At 37.0% G+C, this 10,921-nt stretch overlaps 1 protein-coding gene across 1 annotated transcript; it reads right to left on the reverse strand.

The window, feature by feature from the left end:
* Positions 1 to 3,585: 3,585 nt before the first annotated feature.
* polg2 (polymerase (DNA directed), gamma 2, accessory subunit) lies at positions 3,586 to 10,157 on the reverse strand. Its single transcript, XM_056751610.1, has 8 exons — positions 9,471 to 10,157; positions 8,751 to 8,871; positions 8,472 to 8,577; positions 6,755 to 6,940; positions 6,346 to 6,480; positions 4,178 to 4,258; positions 3,948 to 4,048; positions 3,586 to 3,845 (listed from the first exon to the last, which is right to left on the reverse strand). The coding sequence occupies exons 1-8, from the start codon at positions 9,901 to 9,903 to the stop codon at positions 3,680 to 3,682; spliced, it is 1,329 nt and encodes a 442-aa protein (XP_056607588.1). The 5' UTR covers positions 9,904 to 10,157; the 3' UTR covers positions 3,586 to 3,679.
* Positions 10,158 to 10,921: the final 764 nt, after the last annotated feature.

The raw sequence follows: 10,921 nt of genomic DNA on the forward strand, positions 1-10,921 counted from the left end.
AATGTATATATATATTGAGTTCTTCTACCTATTGACTCTTTTTCTGAGAAATGTCTTTGTCTTAAATTGATCGTTCACCCAAAAATTCTGTCATCATTTACTGACCTTCGCTTTGTTCCAAATCTGTAAACATTTCTTTGTTCTGATGAACACATTGATGAAGTCAGACAGCTCATGTTTTGTTTTTAAAAAAGCTTCTAAACAAACTATTAGCAAATGGATTGAGGAAGCTATTTCTTTGGCACCCCATACCTCCGTTTATAAGGGCACATTCATCTAGAAGTATGGTTTCTCACTAGGGGTTTCCCTGCAAGAAGTATCGTACATGATATGGCAGACTGTTCCCCTCCCCACACAGTTCAACTCCTGGTTCCCAGGTTCTTCTGTCTGGAGTAATGCTTCAAATTACTCCCGGACAGTCACATTTCAGAATGGCATAGTGAGCATTTTGGTGCCCGTTCTGTCGTCATCGACAGAGCATGGCGTTCTCTCGAATGGTAATGTAGCAGGTTACGACAGTAATCATGGTCCCCTGAGAATGGAACGAGACCTATAACTATACCTAGACCTATATCTAGGGGTGTAGCAATTGCAGGGGACAGGGAGACATATCCCCCACACTGTCCACCCCACTTTTTTTCACCAACCACCTATATTTCTGTCCATGTTCTCTGGTTTATTACTAAGATTTGAGTGAATCAACATTCACCCAATAAGAAGGCGAATCATATCTTGGGCGTGTCTGCCATGAGCTTCAAATATTGCAATTTATTTCATTCACTTATTAACTCTTTTGCCAGTTTGGGGTTAAAATGCACATCTGAAAAATTTAGAGGGCGATTAGTTCCTTTTTTCCAGACAGAAGTATGTGTTATGTCATGATTACATAAATCACACTAGCTCCTATGTTATGATTTGACCTTATGCCGTCTCTTCACTGGATATCAATGCAATCAAATGACACAACAAAAGATGATAGAACCTGTTAAGAATTAAGCATGTGATGTGTCACGTCACGCAGGATCCAGTGTGTGTTATATGCTCTCCTACTAGTCGCTTTGGATAAAAGCCTCTGGTAAATGAGTAAATGTGGAAAACAGTGTAACTAAATATTTCTTTGTTGTGTCACGCCGCTCATGTCCCGAGTAAAATTATCCTTTCCCAAGTTGAATGTTATAAATAAATATTAATTTATGAAGGTATAATTTTAAATACTGTAGAACAGCACTTCTATATAGAACTGCTGTGTGCCGCAATTTACAGAATCTGCTAAATTTAAATATTTTCTCTCTGCTTTAAGTGTCCCCCACCAGAAACTGCCTGTGATTCTTCCAGTGAAACGCATATCACGCATGCATATAGCCCATTGCTTGGTATGTGGATTACCATTCTGGATTTATCTAAAAAGGCTGCATTTGGATCCTCAACACCTGGGTGTACTATGTATGGGATAGGAACTCCAGCCATATGTGACAGTTGATCAAGGAAGGCTTCTGCATTATTAATCCTTTTAATTAAGACAATGTACCAAAATCTGACCTTCATTAGAGTTTTATAATTTTATTATTAAATAATTGTTTTTTCTCTAACACACATTGCTCATGATTATTAAATCTCTTTTTAAATCCTCTTTACTGTGCCAAGATAGTTTGGAGAACACCCCTGACAAGTGATCGAGACAATTTCTTTATAGAGAGTTGCTCAAGACCCTTCTTCCATCTTAGTTTTCGCTCAGTGGCCCATTTTTATGTTTGCATTCAGATCATTGTCCTGTTGAAAGATTCAACCTTGGCCCTTTCGGAATTGATTCCAAACATTTCAAAATTGAAATGTCATCAACCTTTTTAAGGAATATCACTTTAATCACTTAGTGAGAGTTAAAAGGATAGTCCAACTAAAAATGAAAAAATTCTGTCATCATTTACTCACCCTCAAGTCGTACCAAATATTTGGAAAAATGATAGCAACTGACATTTCATGGACACCACTGACTACCATAGTAGGAGTATTTATATTTTTTTTCACCCAAAAATGAAAATTCTGTCATCATTTACTTACCCTCAGATGTTCCAAACCTGTATAGAATTATTTGATCTGCTGATCACAACGTAAGATATTTGGAGGAATGTCAGTAACCAAACAGATCCCATTGACTCTTTTGTTTTATTCTTGCATTCCTGTGGAATGAGTATACGTTTTATATTTATAACATCTGATATGCTGCACTATCCACATTAGTTTAAAGACACCTCTTGTGCTGCTTTATTTATGTAATTAAATTCAACATTTTTATCATTTTTTTTTTAATTTATTTAATCTACTTACATTTAGAATTACATTAATCTCATTACGTTGTGCATTTGTTTTGTACAAATACTCTGGTAAGTAAATTATCACAATTATTTAATTATAATTCGATGCCAGGTCAGGGTTAACACAAATTTTCTGTCATGGTCTGTGGTTTCCCAGTGGTAGTCTTGACCACCCCCGGCCACCACAGATATAAAACTCAGCCAATGGCCATATGCATTGTTTGAAATCAGCATCCACTGTGATATCATATATTATTCCCCTTGTTTAGTGTGGCCTGATTAATTTTTCATTAGTTTCTATGGTTTAAATTCGTGATGAATGTGCTGCGTGGTATTTGTGACTCAACATGGCAGTGTGATGTTTGCTTGTTCGATTCATTCTTAACACCATTCCAGCACCAAGTCTGTTCTATACACAAGTTGGGAGGACAATTTGAAATCCTCAATCAACCTAACCTGCATGTCTTTGGGCTGAGGGAGGAAACCGGAGCACCAGGAGTAAACCCACGCTGAGACAGGGAGAACTCCACACAGAAAGGCTTTCCATCCCAGCTTGGGCTCGAACCGGGGACCTTCTTGCTATGAGGCAACAGTGCTGCTAACCACTGAGCCACTGTGCGGTCTTAAACTACAAGGAAAATAAAAAAATATCAGCGGGTCAAGCCCTGTTTGGCTACAGTCATGCGAGTAAATCAAAATAGGAAATGCCCAGGTTAAAAAGTTAAACCTAGTGTGAGGCAAGATGAGATCCCTTCTGATGGATCTGTCTACATACCTTTTGTCTGACAGTTCGTTTGATTGAGGGATTAATTTTAAGTCACTTAGTTTGTGTTTTGCATTTTGACATTAAGAGAAACACGCAGTGGTGATGCTTTTGGGTGGGTCACATGACGATAATGAAGGTCTGCTGACTGACTGAAGTGATTTCATCTCTGCCTCAGATAAGGTTTAAGTTTTTAGAAAAATACTCGGACACGTTAAATCCAGAAAAGCTGTGGAAATGTCTCCAAGATGCTAGAAAAAAAACCTACCTGCAAAGCTAAAGTAATGTAGAAAAGCACCTGTGTAATAATTCTGTGGGGATTACCTATGCTGACATAATAGCACACAGCTAGAACAACATGCACATTGCCAATACTGTCTGTAAAGCGGTCTTTAAATAAATAAATAATAATAAAAGTAAAATAATTTTGCTTATAAAATATTTCTGAAAGATTTTATGAAGAGCACTTTAAATGTCATTCTTTTTCCAAAAAAATAAACAACACATAAATAGAATAACATTCTGGTAATGGTATTTTTTATTAAAAAAAAACGTTTCCTACTATAATACACTAACATATGCCACTCATACTCGGATTAAAAAGTCAGAGATTCTCTGAGGCACATATGTATCTGAGCAGGAACCCTTTGATCTCTGAGATATGCATTGTCTCTCTGACGGTCGTATCTCTGTTTCGAACCAGCAGAAGACCATTCTTTAGTGTGGTCTCACTGACCAGCACTGTGAAGAGGACACCCATTTCATCATACCTGCAGCAAACAGAAGACATTCTCTTAGTATTGATTTCAGTAGTAAAATCATTGTACTGAGGCTTACAAACAGTATCATTTAGCAAAAAATGATGCTCTAACTTTGTGTGTAAATTTTCCAAAGACAATGGCAATGTGTCCAAGTATCCTGGCCATGTGGGAATTCCTTCTTCAAGAAATTCTTCGAGCAACCCCTCACAAACCTTGAGACACACATTTGAATGGAAAATAAATCCACAAATGCTTAAAAAGTATTAATTTTAATACACTTTGTTGGCAGACTGTATGTCATTATACCAATCGTCTTAATATTTTTTTTAATCGTTTTGCACCTGTCTTAGTTCTGAATTAGAGCCTCGTCCCATATCCAATGCCACTTTCACAGGAGTTAAAGTGGGATGCAGCTTCAGAACCTAAACAAAGCAAAGAAAACATAGGTATGCCTCTCCATCTTTTTTTCTTTCCCAAAAGATATTTCTGTTGTAGGGCTTGGTGACACAGTTTAAGGGTTACTAAACCGTTTATTTTTCATTGCAAACATGGAATAGATAGACGACTGATGACCGCTTGCTTGCACCTTGCTCCTTTTTCAGCATCTCACACAAGTGCAGCATATGTATTTTAGGCAATTGTTATATTTTGCATTGTACCTGGCTCCTTTAGGTGTTGAGTGTTTCTGTTTAAAATGAGAGTGGATTGAGATTCCCTTTTCAAGTTTTCAAAAGGATACAAAAGCTTAGTTAGATAATTAATTGTTCCATCTTTCCATTTCAAAATTCTACACTTTTCAAGACTCAAATTTCCAGTACTGCATGTAGGGGTAAGTGAGTGGGGCACAAGCTCACATGGGTTAATAGTTGTAACAGAAACCAGAAGACACTCTCATGTTGATTTGTGGGATGTTTTTATGTGTTTTTGTTAAGATACTAGAGAATGAATTTTGTTTATGAGTTTGGTGTTTGTCACCTAATACCACCCCTATAAAGTCCTCTAAATCACACCTAGCAGCTTTTTGGCTAGCTTGAATACTTCATCACACAATGCGGTTAGTTTTAGCACAGTGTTACAACTTTGCCTTTTGTTGTATAACACTAAAATAAAATAGTTATTAAATGTTTACTATAGTAACACCATGGTAACAATAGTTCATTCAACATATTTAACGAAGATTATTGCTTTTTTGTTGTGCCATTGTTTGGGGCTTGCGCGGATCATGTGAAAAAAAGAGCACTCTGCGCAAGGATGTGATAACATAACAAGCTGATGCGGGAAAAACTGCACCTGTCTTAACTTTCAAACATAGTACATAATCCCGAAAATATAAATATTAATTGGATAATTTAAAAGTAGATACTTCAAGCTCTCTTTAGACATATGCTTTACGTTCTATGATTCGCAGTGTTTTAAATCTGTTTTAATGACGCATTTCAATAGAAATGTACGTGGAGAGAGACGGCTGAAAGCACAGCCTGTATGTTGTCATTGTTTCACAAAAGCAACCCATTCTGTAGATAATGAGTACACAAAAATAAAAAGTAGATCAATCACAGTTTCAAAACTTGTATTAGACCTATTTGCATGACCAAAATTACTGGAGTATTCAAGTCTTTCTCCGCAGTAATAAAAAAGATGTGACTGCGCGTAAAGAAAGGAAAAACACTTATTACACAATCTGAAGACACTTACTGAAGACAACCGACTGTGCTTACGTGTATCAGCGGCAAGACGGGCATTATAACGTGTGTCTGAACATTTTTGTGTAATAAATTGCGAAAATAACTCAATCTGACACTTGTTGCGAGCAGTTTGAGTGGCGGCTGTGTCCCGTGTGCTTGCCTGAACGCACTGACTGAAGATCCTCTTTTGAGAGCATGCGAGCACTTGATGCTTTAAAACGGTTTGTATTTGTGATTTGCATGAATTAAAATAATGTGCAAATGCCTATTCCGTCAACTGATGCGCGATCACTAAAGCAACTGGAACTAGCAAATGCTTTCAGTGCGAGTAAATCCAATCCTTCCAGTCCCTACAGCCTCCCGAGTTGATTGGCCGGACTTGTGACTCCCAACAAATCAGATGGGCGTTGGCCGGGCATTACTATTTCTTACTATTTATTTTTGCTTTTCCAGGAAAATTGACCAATAAGGCACTAAGACAAGTTGTTGCGTAACAGTTTTCCAAGTTCTAAAAAAAACTTTACAAAACCTATACGAACCTTGGGGGAGTGTATCGAGCACATAAATACTACGTAAAACGTCCAACTAGTTTTTTGACAAGTTGTCCATGGGTCCCCTTTACCATAACCACGTAAACAGTAATAATGGCATCAGCTTTACCTCATCAGTTCAACATGGGGATCGATTAGAAGCTTTTTTTAACAAGCGGTCAGAGGTCTGCTAGTGTGTGGAAGTGTGCAAGTATTGAATTGCCAGGCATTCTGTGTGAATGACACCCTACATGATTTTTTTCACTCAGGTTAATAAGAGGATGGCTTGCTTACTGTCCGCTGTTTCTGTTTGCTGTCAGTTTTCTTCTGCTGTTTAAGTGAATTAAACAGGTAAGCCAGCATGCCTTTGTCCATATCTCCACTGATAGAGATGACATGAGGAACTACAACCTTCCTTCCATCTCTGCACTGAAAGATAAAAATAACAACATGTATTTCTTTAACATGCAAGTGTTTTAGTACATACAATTTGTTTAAGGCATAGTATAAGTAAGCAGCGTATATTCTATTCACACTTTAAAACACTACATTTCCACAAAAGGTGACAGGTTTGCATCCCTCTTATTGGAAAAAAATATTTAGTTTAATTTAATAATAATAATTTAAACTTCATCATCAAACCTATTTAAAAACACATTGCACCGTTACATGCACAAACAATACATGCACGGTTCACTCTGACCTGTAGTTTGGAATGTGTTCCCTGGTATGTCTTTTGCAGTTCAGTGTTCCCCAGGCTCCAAAGTGTCTCCAGAGTCTCTAAGCCCCATGGAAACTTATAGAGAACTTTGATGCCACGTAATGTCCCGTCTTTTAGGTCTTCATCCACCACATCACACAGGCTGAAGTCAGATGGGCCTAAAGCAAACTACAGCAGGTTTGTCTATGAATCCAGGCCTATGCTATGCCAACTCCCATAATCAGCGGCTAAACTCAACATTAAAAAACTTGTAAGAGAATCTCTCTGAGTGAAACCTGTAACTTTTCGCCAAAAGGTGACTAAACGGAAGATGCTAAATTAGTGTTGTGAAACCAGGGTTTTTCCTGCATAGAAAAATTGGAGGAGGCTGACTCAGTCAAATTTCGTGCCACCTCATACTCTCACTAAAATTATGTCAGGTGTCTTCACACACTGCAAAAATTAAATTATTACTACGTGTTTTTGTCTTGTTATGTAGTACAAATATACAAACATTCTTAAATCAAGATGCACTTTCTTGACTAGAAAAGTGATATTTAGTCTCTTTTTAAGGAGAAAAATATAAGAATCAAGTAAGTTTTTGCAAGTTCAGAATCGCCCTAGACAGTTGTTACGAGGATGGCGGTTACACCCGCGGACCTGCGGATGATCTGCAGGTCGAGTGGGTCGGGTAATAAAAAAACTTCATTCGGATTAATTGCGGGTGAGTCGTAGGTGGATGTGATCAGTCATTTATGATACAAATATTGAATACATTTCTCTAAAATACAGATGTGTTTTAAATGCATTTTTCATCAGGCGGACGCTAATTTGCACTCATTTAAAAGAAATACGAGCGTGACGGCAGTAGAGAGGGTCCATTTCTTAAGTCAGAAATGGAGGGGAAACAGATCGTAGAGAACATTAAAAAGAGAGAATTAAAAACAAAACAAAATGAAGGAAACAAAAATGCCGTTTTGAAGTGTTTTTTTGTGAAGTTGTAAACAAGGATGAATCAAGTGCTGGGTATGTAATATGCAACGACAATGAGGGCTAGAAAATGTACAGTTATCCAGTCATTCGTGTGTGTTTGTGGGTTGAAGTGTAAAGCCTGTGTTTATTTTATTAAGAAAATGTAGGCTAATCTGGCCAAAAACTAACTGTTGTTTTATAAATAAATGTTATTTTAAAAGCATCTAACGCTCAGAGTATTATTTTAGAATCAGAGATTGGCAGATAAGATCTGACGTCACTGAATCATATAACATCATGCTTAAAACGTCATAAAGTGACGATAGGGTGCTGGATCGGGTGCGGATATCGATATCAGATAAAATTATACGTGTAGGTGGGTGGATAATTCACATTAAAAAGCAGATGCGGGTGATATTTTAGCTCATCCATGCATCTCTACTAGACAGGCATACTTATGGCACTTTTCCACTGAGCCGAGTCATACTAAACCTGACTGTAGCATGCAGTGGAAAAGCACCATTAGTGTGAATCGCGATACATATAGTCCCATCCCCATATGGATCTGCATTGAGCTTTTGCTATTTTGGTGCTTGCAGCAATATTTTACATTTGTAAAATTTCTATACAAGAACCTTTAAAATACAATTTAACCAACTGATTTTAATTCCTTGATTATGAATGATCTGGAAAAATAAAATTGTTATTAATGCAACCTTGCACAAAACATGTCTGTATCAGGCTCTACCTTTCTCCACCACTGCAGTCGCTGACGAGCCCAATAATCCATCCACTGTAAAGAGGTCCGTGGTGAACAAAACCAAACCAAAGATGATTCTGTTACCTCAGATATACTGGAAGAAATTGACCAATATGTTTGAAACTTAAATAAATAGCTGATAAATCTTTAGTGTGAGGTGAGGCAAAGAAAGGAAATGAATAAACAACTGAATTTATTTAATCTTACAAAGTGGTTCATTACAATAGCCACACATTTAAAATAACAGAAAGATGATAAGAGACTTACCAACCAGGTGAATGTCCAAAAGACTGATCATTAGACTGATGGCACAGGCCAATCTCTGCCAATCCAAAGGGTAATTTCCTACTCACAAGTTCCAAAGCCTGAATATACTGCTGCAAAGCACCTTAAGGGACAAACATAAATTTAAAACAACTTTTCTGTTTGCTTGAATAAATCAAAATGTTTTTAAATTTAATAATGGTCATTTTTTTATTACATTTTTAGAACGCTTCTAAAGTGTAACTTAATGGTAGGCTTACACGTGAGTGTTTGTACAGAATCAGGGTGGCATCTCCTCCGTTATGTGGCTCTTAAAAAAACTATTTGGCCTCAGATTTTTCCTATAGGAGCAAATGGCTCCTTAAAGGGGATTTGCAACGGTGTTTCATGCATTCTGACTTCTTTACCATGTTAAACATACTGGCTTCTCATGCTTTACATGGTCAACTTGAAGAATGTTAGCAACTGAGATTTCTGGGACATTATTCACTAACATAGTAGGAACAATTATTGTATAATTTTGGACAGGAATGTCTCTTGCAAACATTTTTCCCAATATCTTTCTTTGTTCGATAGAACAAATACATTTATTCAGGTTTGGAACAAATTGGGGGGAGGTAGTTCATGACAGAATTTTCATTTTTGGGTGGCTTCTCCCTTTAATTCATATCACTCTAGTGACTATTTAATGACTTTAATGTAAGATGGGTTTTCTGCACTCACCCTGCAGAAGATTCGACCGAAGAGACATACTGTTTTGAAAAAGCAATCTCAATGCTTCTTCTGTAGTTGAACTGTCCTGTTGGAACTTTTCTTGAACAGTCCTATAGTTGACAATCATGACAGATTCCATACATGTTCTTGTGTGTACTGACGTATTAATCCCAAACACCCGTGCTCGTGATCGTATTGATGCAGTCCACCACTGTCCAATAATGTTTTTTTTTAGTTCAGTACCTAAAGGTCCGTATACACAAGTTCTAGTGTGGAAAGCACCCGGAGAAATAAAATGACGTTCTTCACAAAGTCGCAATAAAAGATTGACTTGATCGCATCCATTCCCAGTTGAGTAGTTGTGCTTAGAACTATGCTGCAGGTATCGAGAAAGATTATCGCCTAAAAGTAAAACACGCTTTCTACAGAAGAGTGGCAACATTTTCCTGAGAGATCAAACGCTAAACCTGGCAAGTATGAAGAAAAAGACAGAAACATGATTTATCTATTCAGTTTGTTCAGATTGCGTTAAATATCAAAGTTTTTCGAACTGTCTAAACCAACTACACACATCAACAAAGGTGGCCAATAAGACTATAAAATAATCCCTATGATATACTAATCAGTTATCTTCAAAGAACTCATTCCGCTAACCATAGACAACGCTCCCATCGCCCCGGAAGTTTGCTTCTTCTTTTAGTGTAATGACAGTTGTCAAATCAGATGCAGGTGCACTTCCGCCACCTACTGGTGAGGAGTCTAAAGTGTTTACGTCGGACCAAAATTTTATTTTTTATAATTATACCATATAATGGCATAACATACTGTGATGTTAATATAATAGCAACCAGTTCATTTTGTAAATTGTGTTCTTCTCAGATCTTCACCTCATCAGCACGTTTAAATTACATTTTTTAAGGTACTTTAAGGGCATGATCTTGTATACTATAATATTTATATAATAATATACTTACTATAATGCCTATATAAAATTATACTTATTATAATACAAAATATGCGTACAACACTATATATATTAAAGCAAAAGTAAAAAAGGAAAGAAGGTAAAAAAGGTGCTATTCAACGGATAAAAAGTTAAATTTGTAATGTGAAAGGAAAAAATGTTACAGATTAAGGCAGTAGAGTTTGTTTCACATGGTGTGTAGCTGATGTATGAATTTAGCAGCAGTTGATGAGTGCGTTTTCCCACAGTTATGTCTGTATTTGCTCTCTCTCTGAAAAGCTCTGAAACTCTGATACGAGTTTTGAAATTTTGTGAAAGTCTCACCTCTTTAAATGTATCACAGTGAAGGAAACGTGCGTCTCTGTATCGATGTCACCGGTGTCACAGTGGACACAGATCTTTTGAAAGCCATGTTAGTCAGTCTGCCTTTTCTGTCATCAGATTGCGAGTCTCTGAGTGCCCCAGTAGATGGTGGTAATGTACTGCACTTTTTAAC

This window comes from Triplophysa dalaica, chromosome 6 (assembly GCF_015846415.1).
Source record: "Triplophysa dalaica isolate WHDGS20190420 chromosome 6, ASM1584641v1, whole genome shotgun sequence".
Classification (NCBI taxonomy): Eukaryota; Metazoa; Chordata; class Actinopteri; order Cypriniformes; family Nemacheilidae; genus Triplophysa; species Triplophysa dalaica.

Excerpts from the sequence above, each read along its gene's own strand:
- polg2 (XM_056751610.1), bottom strand. The coding sequence starts at position 9,903 with ATGTTGCCACTCTTCTGTAGAAAGCGTGTTTTACTTTTAGGCGATAAT. Across the intron at positions 4,049-4,177 it reads CTAATTCAGAACTAAGACAG|GTTTGTGAGGGGTTGCTCGA; the intron begins GTGCAAAACGAT and ends GTGTGTCTCAAG. Across the intron at positions 3,846-3,947 it reads TTGGAAAATTTACACACAAA|GTATGATGAAATGGGTGTCC; the intron begins GTTAGAGCATCA and ends TGTTTGCTGCAG.